Consider the following 16,018-nt stretch of genomic DNA (forward strand, 5'->3'; position numbering starts at 1 on the left):
GCCATCTCTTGTCTTTGCCTCACTGTTGTAAGGGTCACCATGCTTCCATGCACCATTTGTTCAGCAGCAAGGCTGGCTTGAGGAGCTTCCAGTTCCTGGCCTCTTGATCTCAAAACATATCTCCCCAGAGGTCTCCCAGACCAGTTCTTTGAAGGCTTCCAGTAAAGTGGATCAGTAAATCTGTCTGAGTTAAACATCATACTTCAAAAATAGTACAATAATATATTTTTACTCTGGATCAAACTTGGGATTTCTCCCTGAGTCCACAGCTTTTTACTGCTGAACAGCTTGAGTGACTATAGTCAAGCTGTTCCACCTCCTGAGAGTAGCACTTGACATCTCATTATTATAAGGCTGCTACTCTCTCTTTGATGTGGCTGTCTCCTGATGAGAAAATTAAGAGCCTGTGCTAGATGTAAAACTAATTCTTCAACCTTTGTGCATCCCTGACAGCCAGATGAGAGAAATAAAAGGAGCTATTAAAAGCACTCCCATAGGCAATCTGTATGTTTAGTCTTTCATCAAGAATGTGATCCTCATAGGATCCACATGCTCACACACACCCCCAGTGCCAGTCCTGAAACCCAAAGGATTCCAGCAGTGACAGCAGTGCTTGGTCCACCTGTAAGGGTGGCCACGGCCTTGCAATGCCCCCTTGATATCCAGACAAAATCATGTTTCAGGTTCCTGTCCCTTCCACAGTTACTGAGCAACTGTAAATTCAGGCAGTGACTTGAGAGCTACACCTGCAGAGGACTGTAATGGATTGGTTTTGTGGCAAAGCAGAGCAGTGATACTACTTAGAAACTTTCTTGGAAAACTGGAATCAATCTATAGAGAGGACTTTTCCACTTATCAGATATTTTACATCTTATAATCACTGAGATAAGGTGTACAGGAAAGCCACATAAGAAATCTTCTAAGGTTAACCTTAAAATAAACAAGCAACTCCTACCACATATGGCTTTCAGGACCCAGGTGTGAGAAGTACCATTTTCTCTTTACAGACACACCAGATATCTATTAGAACTCACATTTCTGTTCAGATGACATGAGACAGGTGGTATCATCATATGGGGGCTTTGATGACAATAACACATTAAAAAACACACATTAAAAACCCCCCACAGCTGGCAGCCCCCAGCCCAGTTTTTCAGCCCCTTTTCAGCTCCAATTGCAGAGCCTAATGCTGGTTCCCTCGGATGCTCAAGTCCAGCCAGTCCAGTACTTCACACCAGCCAGGAATAGTAACCATCAAACCATGATCCTGTTTTCTCTCTTAAGTGCCAAGAGACTCAACAGCTTGTTTGTGTCCTGTGAATTCTGGTATGTGCTGCCTGCAATGTCTGTTTCTAAATATTCCTGCCAATTGCATGACTTCATTCAGCTGTGTGACATTCCAGACAACAAGACACTGAAAATAACTCCTCCACTTACCTGAGCTGCCAGTGCCTTCTGATGCACTTCTGGATGGTTTTGGGTGGCTCTGTTTGCTACTTGTTCGGACAGTGACTGGGGGAGGAACAGTGGTGCTGCTGTCTCCACGGATTGATGAGAGATCCTGCATGCTAAAGCTCCTGAGTCTCTCAGACAGGGCCCCCTGTCCCTGGTTAAACAAGCAAGAAAATAACACATAAAAGTTAGATTGCACAGTGCATTTTTTGAGCCTTTTTCTTCCCTAGCTCGTTGAAATCCATCAGGGCAATAGAAAGAGAAAAAAAATTGCCCGGTCCAATAACCTAGAGAGAGCATAAATGAGTTGTTAGGAGCATAATGTCCCTCTCTTTGCTCTTCCTTTTGGAGTGGTTCTATGCACAATGTAATGAAAACTTTTCACAGAGAGCATCTCTGTGTCATCTGAGTTGAGAGCAGCCTTGGGTGCATCTCAAGGAGAAGGACATTGTTGTATCTTCACTAGAAGATACATCTATACTTTCTTCACTGGAAACTGAGTCAAATAGGTGCTTGGCTTCAGAAACAATTAAATAGCCTGCATCGAAATAACTCCCTTTTAAAGTTAATCATCTATGATTATATTCACCCAGCTGTTCTCATTCATGCACAGGAATTGCAGAGCACAGAAAAACTGATATTTTAAAGTAATAAAAAGTAACCATTCGATGCAATAAAATATTCCAATGCTTTTTTTCATGCAGATTAAGGAATAAATAAATTAACACAACATTTTTCTTTCTTTTTAGACAAGCTCTCCATCGGGCAACAAACATATTCCTTAGCAAAAGGAATATAGCTCATCTTTTTTAAGGATGGGTTGGTTAAAAGATATACTGCATTAAATCTACATTAAAAATTCCCATTAAAAAGCCAACTATAAGCATACTTCTTCCTGAATTCTGCAACCCTTGTACTACAGCACTGCCATAAAGTAAAAATACAAAAAAATACAATCAATATGGACCTTATCTATTACCCTGGTTAGCAGGAGGCAAGGCACACTGTAGCAACTCATACACCCCCTTCATTTGGTACAGCAGTACACCAGTGGAAGCACAGTCTGAACACTGCCTGAGGGCTCCAGACTGGGGCTAGAACACAATCCATCACTGCTCCCTTCTGGGCTGCAGATTTGAGTTTTCAGCCCACAAAACCTGAGTGCAGGAGAGGAGGCAGTGGAGAAAACACTCTGGTGCTGCCCTGGCGCAATCCCAGCCTGACCATCTACACCCAAAGGCCAAACTGAACACATTCCCTGCTCCAGGGGTTGGGCAACACTGCCTGTCCCCTAGTGCTTGGCATCAATACATTGGGAGGGAAATGCATTAATTTACCTACTGATTTATCAACATCACTTCAGAAATTCTGCATGCAGAGTGATGTCTCTGCCCATATAAATTCATTCCCACCTTACTTTTAGGGTCTTTAAGTAGACAAAGATTCAGGTGTTTATAACTACAGTCACGGTGGCAGCTGGAACTTCCTACATTCAAGAAACCTCTATCAGTAGTCTCCCAACTTTCCAGTCTGAAGCTTTTCATGCAAGAAAAATCCTTCAAGGGTTCAAGCTTCCCTCTCAGCTCCCTAGCTTCTCAACTTAACCACAGGTAGGTTACACATCCTGGATTACAACACTTTTCTGCATCAGGGAGAAGCAAACAGCACAGGATGATAATTTCTACAATGCCATCCCAAAACATCATCAGTAGAAATACACATCATCTCAGAAAAACAGAAAATACCTGTGCTTTGTGGAGCTGGCCAGGAAGCTGCACAGGGCTTTTTCTCTGTATTTTGCTGAATCTTTGGTTTGTAAGATATATATATATATATATACACTGTATTTGGCAGCATTCAGCTTCTCTGCAGGCTATTAAAGTTTCCACACACCTCATGCTCTTCCTGAAGACTTACTTACTCTCTCATCACCCTATTCTATTTTTTTAATTATTTTAAATAAATGGGTCTTTTTTGCTGGTATACAGAGACATTTTATTTTGTTTATTTTATGAGCTTGGCAGTAGAGTCCAGAAAGCTGACATTTTGTCTAAGTTTCACCTTTTTATCTCCCTCTCCAACCTGCCACAACAGTCGCTGTCTGAATTTTGGCTGCTTTCCTGCCAGTGGCTGAGCCATCCCTTGAGACATGTTCTTACTCCAACAGGCATCTCAAGTTTTTCTTCCTAGGCCAGCCTAAGGTGCATCTACCCTACAGTCTTCAAATGCAGCTGTCCCTGGGCTGATGTACTGAAATCTTGCAAGGCTGGGTTAGCTGGCTGTGACCTCACCTGCCCCAAACTCAGTGCAGTGCAGCTCTTTGGGAGGGTTTCATCTTGCACTGAATTCTGACACTACAACCCTGGTCTCAGCAACAAGTTCAAAGCAAACACAGGACATCCTACCCTGCAGTTTGATTGCAAGAGACAGATCCCTGGTGAGAGCAATCAGATCACCACGATGTTGCTGTTGCAGAATGACTGGGTCAGCAAAACCGGAGGGTTGGATTTGATGAGCTGTTGTAACCCGAGGACTGTATCCCTCCAGCTCAAGTGTCAGCAGTGCCTCCTCCCTGCTCTGCCCAGCCAGCTAACCCAAATATCACCTCATTCCAGAGAGCAATTTATGTAGGTGGACATGAGTCAGACTGGAGATGAGATTCATACATCAGACCAGCCTGGCAGGGAAGATGACACTAAGGCAGCCTTTTGCATGGAAAATGAATAAGATCTGTTCATATTCTTGCATTGCAACTTGTGATATAGCAGCATGTCATGATCAAAGGCCCCAGAGACAGCTTTGAAACAAGGATCTGACATGTGCCTGTCATCTGTGGGCCCATTACATCAGCATATATTATGTACAGCCACAGTCACAGCAGCTGTGCTAAACAGCTCTGATTTTCTCCAGGAAAAGAAACAGCCAAGCAAGCAAAAAAGTTGTCATTTCTTGATCTTTGCTTTAGTTTCACCTGAGTTTATAACAGCAAAAATAAAGGTTGCTCATCACACAGAGAACAGCCAAATATTACTGTTCTTTTGATCCCATGAAATATGTTTGTCCAAAAGCAGCAGAGATAGCAAAGGCTCAGGCTGAGTGAGAGCACTGAACATGTGAAAGCTTCCTGACTTCCCTTCCATTTATTTTTGGTATGTGTCTGTGCCCTGCTCATTATAGTGTGCCTGCTCCCAAATTCATTTGATCTTCTTGTCTCTGGGATGTTTCACCCCAAAGGTGAAGGTACAGCACAAGCTGCAAGTGGACTTCTTCAGAGCTCCTTCACCTCCTTATCCCAGGACCCACCAAGCTCATTTAGGTCCACCCATGGGGGCAGGGAAGGGTCAGACTGGTGCAGGGCTCAGTGCTACTGAATAGGACAAAAGACAAATATCAAAAAGCAGATGGCAATATCATCCCTCAGTGCTACCAAAACCCCATGTAGAGCCAAGACATCAGCAATGGGATTATGGCATTGCCCATCAACACATGGACATTTAAGCTGCAGAAGCTCATCTGGGATTCTAAGGGAAGTTAAAGCTCTCATACATGTGGCACAGTAATTAATCTGAAACTAATTTAGGTACAGCTCTACCTGCTTTGGACAAAATTGCAACTGAGGTATAGGCATACTTTACTTCCCCACATCTAGCACATTCACTCCCTATTTTTGCATTAAAGAGTGGGACAAAACAGCATCAAAATACTGAGGTTTCAAATCCAGTTAATCTGCATGATGCTACCTTCTAAATGTTGCAGACACCTTCACAGCCAGAAGTGAACACAAACTTCTCTGGGCCCAGAGCACAAACACTGATACAACCAATACTTTCTTGGAAGGATCAGAAATCTTGATCTTTTCCAAAATCTGAAGTCATTATTGTATCAAGCACTTTAAAAGGCACTCCCATCAGAAAGAACTGGAACTGTCTTCCTTAATTTGCCTCTCTATAATTAATCTCTGAAGTTACATTTGAAGTAAAGCTTTTTAGAAGGAGAATGGTCTAGGAGCCTGGAAAAACAGGGCTTACATCAGTAGAATTATTCATTTAATATATTCCATGTATTCAGGTAGCTTTCCATAGGCTTTAAGTAAATAAAATTAGGCACATAATTTTAAAATCTGCAATTTATATAACAAAATCCCATTAAATATTAAGTAAATGTAAACAAATAACAGTGTCTAGATTTTATCATACCTTCAGTCTGAAGATCTGAAAGAATTATGTAGACATTATTTAGGCTTCAAAACACCTTTAATACCTACAAACTCCATTTTGCAGCTATGGAAACTATAATATGGAGTGATGAAATGACACAAATCAGGACTCACAAAATGTAAAGTCTTAAAGAGAAGTTTTAATACAGTGTTATTTCAAGATGCCACCTTCTGGAATTTTGCATCTTAGGATCAGCAGTTAATGGACAGGCAAGGGAACACTAAGCCAGGCTCACCACGATGCCAGCACAATGGCAAACCTGTTAATGTTCTCCTCTCTTTTTGCTGTAACTTTGGTTAGCAGTTCTCCTCCATACCAGCAGATAACTCTGCATGCATGTTACAGCCTCCAGCCTACAATCTCCTCAAGGGGTGGAGCATCTTCCCGGGCTGTCATTGTCACTACAGTGTCAGCAGAACTTCCCCAACCACAGCTATCAGATAATGCTTGCAGAGATGCACTTTTGCTTCTGAGCCAAGTCCTGCTCTCACTAGCCCCACTGCAGCCTCAGCCACCCTAAGGAGATCACAGCAGTGGAGAGAGGCTCCCTTTATCCATTAGCAAGAAAACAACAGCAAACACAGCAGCTTGGCCAGTGCAATAGCAACAACCCGTGTTAGATGGGTTTTCTACACACAAAGCTCCCTGTCTGGCTGCTGGAGTCTCTCTGATTGCCAGCAGAGGACTTGGAAGGCATTCTGCTGATGAGATCAGGGACAGGCTTTTAAGCTCAGCACGCAGGATCTACTCACTGGAAGCAGAGCAGACAGCATCTGGCCTCAGACCAATCCCAGCTAAAAACAGTTCAAACTAGTCTAGTGGGGAGGCAGACATTAGTTAGGGGTTAGTGCAAGCACTCAGCAGATTACCTGCCCTTTTTTCTGGTCCCAATACAAGTGCAAATGAAGTAGCTGAGAGACCTAGCAAGGGAAAAAAGAGAGCCATTGTGGCAACAAACATAAAAGCTTTGAGAATAAGGTCTGTTTGAAGCATAAGTAATTGGGGCAGACATGAGCATGACACTGGGCACCATGTGCAGGGACTCACACACACATACAAAGCAGGAATACCCACCTATGCACTACACCTCTCAACGTGGGGTCTCCCTTCCTCAGCTTTCCCAGAGAGATGGAGAAACCCCTCACAACCCCAGCTGACAGGGTGTTACCTAGCAAGGGTGTTTAAAGGGCAAAGCAAATGATAAACACAATCAGCTGCCACTTCACTCCTTGCACTTGATTAATGCTTCCTGCTGAAGAAGCCCCCAGTGTGGCCACCTCTGTAATGCAGAGTTCAGATCCCTCAGAACAGAGTGCATTTCTGACTAATTTAGGCACAGGATTAGGTGAGGGACACGTGGCAGTCATTTCAGTCCTGATGATGGACAGGCCTTCTGAGAAGTAGGGTAACACTAAGTAATTACAGCACTGAGTGGGAGTTTGCATACACATTGCACCTGGCTCCAGCAAGGCCCTGCAAAGAGCCAAACCCCTGGCACAGGCCTGAGTGCAGGAGGAAATTGCTTCTGGTGTTATATTAAGACAACAAGTTACAAACAATATCCTCATAGCCAGGGCCTGCGTGCTGTGCCTCGTGTGAAAGAGCTACCCCTGTCTGGAGGTGTCAGACACTGCTAAAGACTCAAAGGGAAACCAGCTGACATTCATGTTGATGATGGAAACTTAATTTCATCCACCCTTTTTGTCTGCACAGTTCATTTCCTCTCCTGGGAACTGTTTGTTATTGCTTCTCCCAGCCTGGTGTCTCTGTATAAATTAATTGTTTGGTTCTGCCATCCTGTGCATTTGCTGCCTATTGTCTGAGTCTTGGAGACACCAATATTAGAGCCAGCAAGAGAGAGAAACTGGAAAAAGCTATTTGGATTGTAGCTCAAAAAAACAAAAAACCAAAAGAACAAAAAACCCAACAGACTCTCAAAGACTTAAGAATGAGATACATCACACTGTGACAGGAACAGTTCATAAACAGTGTGATCAGTGGCATGCTACCATATGTTTCCAGAAAGCCAGTTGTTGTTCCTCCTTACTGGTGTCACATAGCTCAGCCAGGAGATCCTTGGTTTTGGATCCCAACTGGAGATCCTTTAAAGGAAGCTACTTTCAAAAGCAGCATGCTCAGCCCTTCTGCAGCAACACTAATTGCTTCCCAAAGTTTTCTCAAACTGTGGAGTCTAAATCACTCCTTACTTTTGCAACTCTTGGCCATGGCACAGACCAGGGCACACAGCATGGCCATGATACAAACAGTACTAGGCACACTGGATGCAGCTCTTGGCTGAGTATGTCTGGCTGAGCATGGTTGTTTTTAACAATCTCTCTCCAAGCAGTGGGATCCCATCCTTACAAAGAGGCTTTATCTGCCCTCTTCAAGGGAAAGATACTCCCCACTCCTTGCTTCCCTCTTTCCCAGTTCAAGTCAAAGTGCAGTTCATATGGTCCTGACACAAAAGGTAGCATCTCTCTCCTGCACAAATTCAGGCTCCAAGCTCCCAGAGTAAAGAGGTCTCCATTCTCATGGAAAATTAGGGATCAACATACTGACTTCCAGGCAGCTGCACTGGCTGTACCAGCCAGATATTAGAAATGAAGGAAAAGATGCTGTTTGATTAGAAAGAATAAAATCTAAATGGTCACTGGTGCTTCCCATCCAGTGCCCTGGTTTAAAAGTCAGCAATCACAATGGGAAATTTCCCAATAAATTTCTTGAGCTAAAGAACCATGAAGCAGCAGAGCTGCAACCCCCTGGGGTGTGGTGAGCCCAAAGGTGGAAACAGAAGTGACAGTGCTGGCCCAGGCAGGTGGCTGCAAGCTGGAGCAGTTTGGGAACTGCCAATGCTGCACTCCTGAGTGCTAAAGGGATGGATGTGCATCCTGAAGCCATCCTGCTTTTGCCCGTCTGCATGCCTGCTCCTTTTAACCACTAACCAGTGATTACTGGCTCTGGCAGCACCACAAGTCAGATTTCCCCATGCATGGAAGGGTCCTGGACTGTTTCTCAGATTTATTAGGCACAAACGGGCTTTTCATCCACACCAGTCATGCGTGCCTGCTCCCTCCACCTCATTTATCATCTCCTGCCAGGGCACTGTGCCCACTGCCAGCAGCACACTGTGCTGCACTCCCCTGCCTAAGGGTGGGTAATACCACAGAGTACACAATGGAACACAGCACCAGCTGGTGTGCAAACAGCCCCTGTCCTACACACAGGAGGGCAGAAGGACAGAGGAAGGTACTTTCCCAGAAAGCTCTGGGTCAGAACGATCTGTTGGCCGTGAGATGTTTTCTGCAGCTGTAGTTTGAAGAATGGAGTTGAGGCTGCAGCTTGAGGATTGTTACGTGGTTGGGAGCAGAATTTGTCTTAGGGGTGGGGAAAGACATTGGTTTGTTTGGCAGAGTTGGTTTGATCAGGATGAGGAATAAGGATACATGCAAACAGCATATGGGAAACCTGGAAGAAGTGACAGGGGTGGGCTGGGTCTTGGGCAGAGGAGAGGTGAAGAGCTGGGGACTGGGGACAAGGCAGGGCAGGAGGTAGTAGGAGGCTCAGGGTGAAATGTGGTGGGTGAGGTGACAGTGAGGGAAGACATACAAGTGTGCTGGAGAAGGCTGGTGCTGCATGCAAGTCATCAGTACCCCTCCTCACTGCAGCCCCACATGTCCCAGGTGCTTACATTAAAAACCTGACTGCTGCCAATGAAAAGCTCTCTTATGCCCAGGCCACCATCTGACAAGTTCACTGCCTGTCCAAGGTCTCACTCCCTGGGCTCTGCTGCAGCTCCCCTTCTGCTGTGTCCCAGGAGCAGGCTCTTCCTCTGCTTCTCCTCTCCTCCTCTGAGGGGAGCTGGAAAGAAGGTGGTGGTCAGTACCCAGGGTCCTTTAGGAGTAGGATTGACTGAAGGAGTTGGAACTAACTGAAAACATACAAAGAGCAGCAGGATTTACTGTCCAGTCATCTAATCCTGCCACTTAAAACTGACCCACTTGAAGTCACAGTATGTGACAGAATGACCAAGCAATGAGGACAGGATTGCAAAGCCTCAAATGAGATTACACTCCTTTGGTGGGGACATGCAAGCTGCTGGAGGCAGGGAAAAGATCTGTATTGAGTACCTAGCAGGGGTTACAAGACCTCTATCTAATGCTCTGTCTGCTTTGAGAACAGACAAAGAAAACACCCAGGCAGACCAGTGGGGCAGACTCAGGGCACTTGGGACACTGACAGCTCCTCAGGCTGTAAAATGAACTGGCACAGGTTTGTGCCAGTGTTAGCACAAGTGTGGCTTCAAAACAAAACAGCAGGGCAAAGGAGCAGAAGGATGGGGAAAGGGAAGAGGCCTGCAGCTGACTAACTAAAACTGGGGGCTGTTTAAGACAGAAAGAGGAAAGGGCCATGGGATCAGAGATAAGGAAGCTGTGGCTGTGCAGCATGTTAGTCTGTGGTAAATACAAAAGTAGCAGCTTGTCACATACAAAAGGTAATCACAGAGCCAGCTACACTGTGCTGCAGGATGGATAAAATAAATGAAGAGATGGGGTCTTGCACAAAGATCTTATAATGCAAGACAAAAGATCATGAGAGTCCTGTGAAGCTCAAGAAGATGATTTAACACAGCTCAGAGAGAAAGGAGGAGATGGGGCTATGCACAGTGCAAGATATGTTTCCAAGAAGCCTTCAGATTTAAGCAATTTTACTGAAACAGGTCTGCACAGAGTACACTTTCAGCCCAACATCTCACCATGTATTTACCACCAGAAGATGCTGAGTTTTCAAGTCTGAGGGTTCATTTCTTAATACAAAATCATCTTTTCCTTGCTCATTAATCCGGGTGGAGCAGGGATAAGACAGATCTTCACATTCACTTAATAGTAAAATCCATGTTTTCCATGGGAGCTGCAGGAGCTCAGTGCTTCTAAAGATATGGTCATCTCTATAGGATCCAATTTTAAGCCAATATGTTAAAGGCTGAAACCCACTGAAGCTCTTCAGGGCTCACTTTCCCTTCTACACTCAAAACAGCCTAAAAAGATACCCTTCAAACCTTGGCCTTGGGAAAGACAGGATAAGCCTTAGAAATGGTACCTTTTTTCCTACCTTCCTGGAAACTTCCCCTCAGGACAGCACTCCAGCCTTATCTGGCATCCATCAGCCCAGAGTATTTTCCAGATAATTAGTCAATTAAAGTTCTCTCAGGCAGGATAATCTAGCTCTGCTGTACCTCCTTCTCAAGTGAACAAGTAAGGGCGTTGACATACATTGAACATCAGCTGGAAACCAGGGCAGCAGAAGCTGTGACCACCCATACCTGCTTGTATCACTCCTCTCTTGGGAACAGCTCACTTCACAGGAACAACTACAGGGAGACACATCCACACCCAACTCATCACACTTCACATTCTGAATACCAGAGGAATGCCAGCTAAGCACTTCTGTGCTGCGGCACATCAGGCTCTCAGTCACAGCCATTCAATTCTCCCTGCCCAGAAGACAATAAATTCAGTCCCAGAAGGGCATGGAGAGAGCTGCTTTAATTGTTCCTGACTATCACACCATGGAGTGTAAATGAATTGAGGGTGTGGACCCATGAACAGTAGAGCTAATCTGCTTCCCAACACCAGGAAGGGATGATCTCACTTTCCCTTCCTCTGTCCATCCTCCTCACAAGGCAGTCCTGTCCTTTTCCTTGCCTCAGGCACTCAACACACCTTTTTGGGCTAAAAAACCAGTATTCCTTTTCTTTACATTCCTGCATTAGCTTTCTGATGGATTAGAGATGACCTAAGGAGATCCAAGGAGCTGGTGCACAGTAACCCATTGGGAGCAAAAGTATTACCACATTTTGGAGGAAGGGAGCTGCCAGATTGGCTCACTGTGCCTCTTGGATCTGCACTCTGAGGCACAGAGGAGCAAGCAACTTGCTGCAGACCACAGGCCCAAGTGGTGAAGGAAGACAGGAGTCCTGTTTTTCATCACATATTTAAAATCATTTAAATATGATGTCAAGGCTGCAGCAAAGATATGAACAGTCCTTGTTTTGTTATAATGCTCAATCAGTCAATCCCTCTAATAACAACTTCTCAATCTTATCAATAGATCATTTTCTACCTCCTCAAAGTACACTGCAGAAAAGACACAGGTCCATTTACAGGCTGCAATATCTTAATTCTTTTCTCTCAAGTTAGTCTGGCAGATGTTCCAAACAGCAATACCACACAAGTCACAGAGTTGCCTTCTTCCAGCACTGAATGGGGAGCTTGATTAACTCATGCAAAACAATTATTTCCTTGTATCCTGGACACTCTTCTCCCTTCTACCCAGCATCCCACTTGTTTTTTCAAGAAAAAACACCAGAAAAGCAGAACAATGGGAAGAAAATTGTGGTTCTGACTGTTCATTCATATTTAAGAGCTGATGAAGACATTGTTGCAGTCCAGAGATGACCAGGCTGGTGCTGTGAATCTGGTCTACTATCCAGCTCCTCATAATTCAGGAGCCACCCAAGCAGGAGTCAGAGTTTCTTTGGGATTCAAACATAGTTTCTCACTCTGTCCTAAAAATGGCTCTTGCACAGCAAGTCAGCTGCTCCTTGTAGAAATAGGATCAGAGCAAAGGCAGTGCTGAAGAACAGGCATTCCTAGAGCCTGTTTTTGTCTGTAGTGTGACTTCTTTGGGCTTGCAGCAGCAGCAAATTGTTATGGATCATGGAGGCATCACACTGATATTGTTTGGGCATACAATACATAGCTTTGCCTTAGTTCCAGATTCATCCCAGGTTTCACTCCAGGTTTGGCTTAGCCATCAGTCCCTGGCTTAGCAGAACTTTCCCAATGTAGAGCAATAGCCCAAGAGAACTGTGCCAGGCCTGACAGAAAGTCTGAACAATGCTTGGCAGGGGCAAGGAAGGCAATTTTTGGCTTTTCTTTGGAACAGGATATAGCTTTTGCACATCCTTGTGATCCCACATGTGCACAGCACATCCCAGAGGCTTCACACTTCTGTAATACCTTGCATTTAACATGCTTTATAGACTTCAAAGTGTTTGGCTTCCTAAGGATGTATTACACATTTTTACAGCAGGTAAGGCCAAGACATATTAAAATGATCTGCCTGAGGTCATGTGAAAAAGATTTGACAGAGAAAATTATTTCCTTCAACACAAGTTTTGCCTCATACCAGTACCCACCTTGCCTGTACATTGCTACTTCTTGCAAGAGGCATTGTATCTGACTGAATGAAAACTGTTTCTTTTATACAAGTCTTGCCCCCAAAACTCTGTGGATACAGATACTGTGGACATCTACCCTGAGCCATGATAATCCATGGCTAGAGAGCAGAACCACAAAATACAGTTATCAAGTCCCTGCAGTTTTTATGCAAACAAAGAGCAGAGATAACAGATATTTTCTGGTTCTGGCTCTAAGCCAGGAGCAGAATACAGGACACATCCCCTCAGATGTGACCACTCCAACATCTACTTGTTCTCCAAAAGCAACTAATGCCACTTCCCATTCACTCTTACATAAACATGTCTCCAAAGAAAAATATATGTGTGTTATGTATAAGCCTTGCAGACAAACCTCTAGCCTTCAGGAACTTCAGATCACATCTGCTTTCAGTCAATACCAAATGCAGGTCATTAGCTCCTCCAGACTCCTCCACAACTCAGCTTTAACAACTGACAAACTGGGGTGCAGATGGCTTTTTCTCCCAATGCAGAAGGTACTGACCAAAGAAAATTATTTCTCTGCCAAGATGTTAACTGTGTTCACATAGCATCAGCATCTTTCATGGAAGCATGCTCCTATTTTGACAGTGAAAATGAAAAAGCACAGACTGTGATGGACAGCATTGCTAACACTGCCATTTTTAAATTTAAAATTTTCCATTTAACTGATGGCAAATGTAAAACTCAACAGATGAGTTGAATCCTAGCCTTAGTCCTGCATTTCCTATAGGTTCACTAAGCACCACACTTACTGTCTTCATCCCAAGAGACACCTGGGTGGCTGGTGAATAGGAGCTTGGGAGGCATGATTAAAATCAGTGAGAGAATCCCTGCCCCTACCATCTCTCCCCTCCACGTGGTGGCTGCTGCTGGTGATGGATGGATGGATGGATGGATGGATGGATGCAGAGGAGATGCTAATGGTCACTCTCCTGACCCACACCTTTACCTTTGAAGCTGCCATGACAGCTGCTGTGGCCGCGACGTTCAGCCCCCGCTTTCCAAAGTGCACCAGGGCATCGTAGCTCCTGTCCTTTGCCTGGATGAGGCAGTCATCAATCTCCTGTCACAGCAGACAACAAAACAGAAAGAAAAAGCAAAAAAAGAGACATTCAGTGTGCTCCCACACTCCTGGCAGGGCCAGGTTATCTTTTACAGAGGCAGATATCCTGTGTTGCCTCCACCTTGGCTGAAGAGAAGCTCACAGCCAACATTTCAAAGAGGAAAGGTTTGCAGGGGAGCAGGAATTGCAAGAATTTGGGAAGTTTTTTATTCTGCAGATGGAAAATTGGGATCCAAAGCTGGGATATATTTGCACAGTGGAAAAAGTATCAATAGGTCCTGGATGCAAGACAGACACACCCACCCGGGCGTGGTGTGCCAGGGTGTGTCAGGAGCCATTTGTAATCTATGGACCCTAAGGGCAAACTGGATTTCCCCAGAGTTGAAAATAATCATACTGTGACAATGAGAGACAGGGGACTGATCCCCACTGTCCTTCTTGGACAGGACTCAGATACAACTGTTCGTGCACTGCCTGTGGCTCAACACAGATCTTTCACTTCCATAGCTGCCAATGTGGGAAAGTCATTCACTTCTCAGTAGTCTGCATGTTGATGTGTAGCTAACAGTTGATCCAGGAGTGCATATCCACGAGTCAAATGGATCTGCCTGACAATGTCCCATTCACAGCCACAAAAATCTCCTAGGCAGGCAAAATGTTCTAAACTATAATGCCTTCCCACCAAAATTAGCATCATGAATTTGAGAAAGACATTTCTCCTCCAGGACCTCAACATGCTGCATGCCTCACTGCAGCATTCTACACATCTCTCCCAGCCAGGCAAGTGCTTGCTAAGCCCCTTTCAGACAGGCTTGGCTATTTGTCTGGCTGCACAATGTTTTAGGCAGAGCTGGGAACAAAGTTAAGGAGCCCTGGCTGCCAGCCCCTGTTCCTCTAATCAGTCCATCCAGACACAACATAACACTCCAGCTATATTCAGGCAGTACGTGCAAAGCAGCTCAGGAGGTATTTTTGTCCCCCACCCTCCCAGCATCTCAAGTGCACAGAGATGAGTTAATACCTGTGAGGGTGCTGAACAGGTGCCAGAATTTAAAAACACAAGAACCAGAATTTAAAAACACAACAACCACAAAACCAAAACCACCAACCAAATAGAGATGGGCAAATGACAGAGGAAGAGAATCAGCAACTCCCAGTCTGTCAATGAAAATGAATGATGGCAAGACTGGAGTAAACACACTACTGCAGATCTGCTCCACCCAGAGAGGACCCAGGCACCTATGATTACCTTTTCTTTTGAAGACAGTGTTGGATGAACAAATTTCCTGTACAGGAGGCTGGAGCCTTTTGTGTATGGAGACAGCAGCCAAGCTACAAAAGCTATTTTGAGTTCATAGTAGAATGGAAACCTGGAAGAAAAAGAGCTGTTAAATGTCCAGTCCCAATGTAACCACTGCCCATAATTACAGATGCCAGCAGAGGAAGGGACTGGCCTATCTTGCTTGGGGCAGCCTTTGCTTATCAGAAACCAACACATCTCTCACCTTTGCACACATCTCAACTAAGTGTATGGGTAAATCTTTACTCAGCTATCAGGGCTATTATTTAATGGTTTGGAAAAGAGTCTGCTGTGTGATATGAGGAGCTTCCTACAGACAGAGAGCACAGATGCTGCCTTCACAGCATCCCTAGTTATAATGAGGGAGTAAAGAGCAAACCAGTGAACTAGCATTTCATTGATATATTTACACACCTTTCATCTCTCTGCCTTTCTGCTTTTAAGATAACTCTTATCTGCCTGAATCTCAAACACAAGAACCTCTGCTGTCCAAGCAACACGCAACATGAAGGTGCAGATCCACACTGTGGCTTTCAGGTATCACTGCAAAGTATGGGCAAGCTTGGGGTCAGATTATCCTAACACTTTTCTGGAGGAGAAAGCCTTGGCAGGGGGTAGTGGGAGGGGCAAGGGTTAGCTAGGCAGGGGCAACCAGGAGCAGCACAGAGCCCCTGTGAGCAGCCAGGTCTGACCCATTGGGCCTCTACTCTTGAGCATGGATTTTTCACCTCACTGAGGATCTC

At 44.8% G+C, this 16,018-nt stretch overlaps 1 protein-coding gene across 3 annotated transcripts in view; it reads right to left on the reverse strand.

The window, feature by feature from the left end:
- REEP1 (receptor accessory protein 1) overlaps positions 1–16,018 on the reverse strand; it is a 62,732-nt gene that overhangs the window by 17,637 nt on the left and 29,077 nt on the right. For 2 of the 3 annotated variants that reach the window (XM_030450626.1, XM_030450628.1), the window contains exons 4-7: positions 15,225–15,345; positions 13,862–13,975; positions 6,539–6,589; positions 1,438–1,606 (exon numbers count right to left, since the gene is read on the reverse strand). In XM_030450626.1, coding sequence (XP_030306486.1) covers positions 1,438–1,606; positions 6,539–6,589; positions 13,862–13,975; positions 15,225–15,345 — 455 coding nt within the window. The remainder of the gene's footprint in view (positions 1–1,437; positions 1,607–6,538; positions 6,590–13,861; positions 13,976–15,224; positions 15,346–16,018) is intronic. The other variant, XM_030450627.1, reaches the window with a different exon arrangement.

This window comes from Calypte anna, chromosome 4B (assembly GCF_003957555.1).
Source record: "Calypte anna isolate BGI_N300 chromosome 4B, bCalAnn1_v1.p, whole genome shotgun sequence".
Classification (NCBI taxonomy): domain Eukaryota; kingdom Metazoa; phylum Chordata; class Aves; order Apodiformes; family Trochilidae; genus Calypte; species Calypte anna.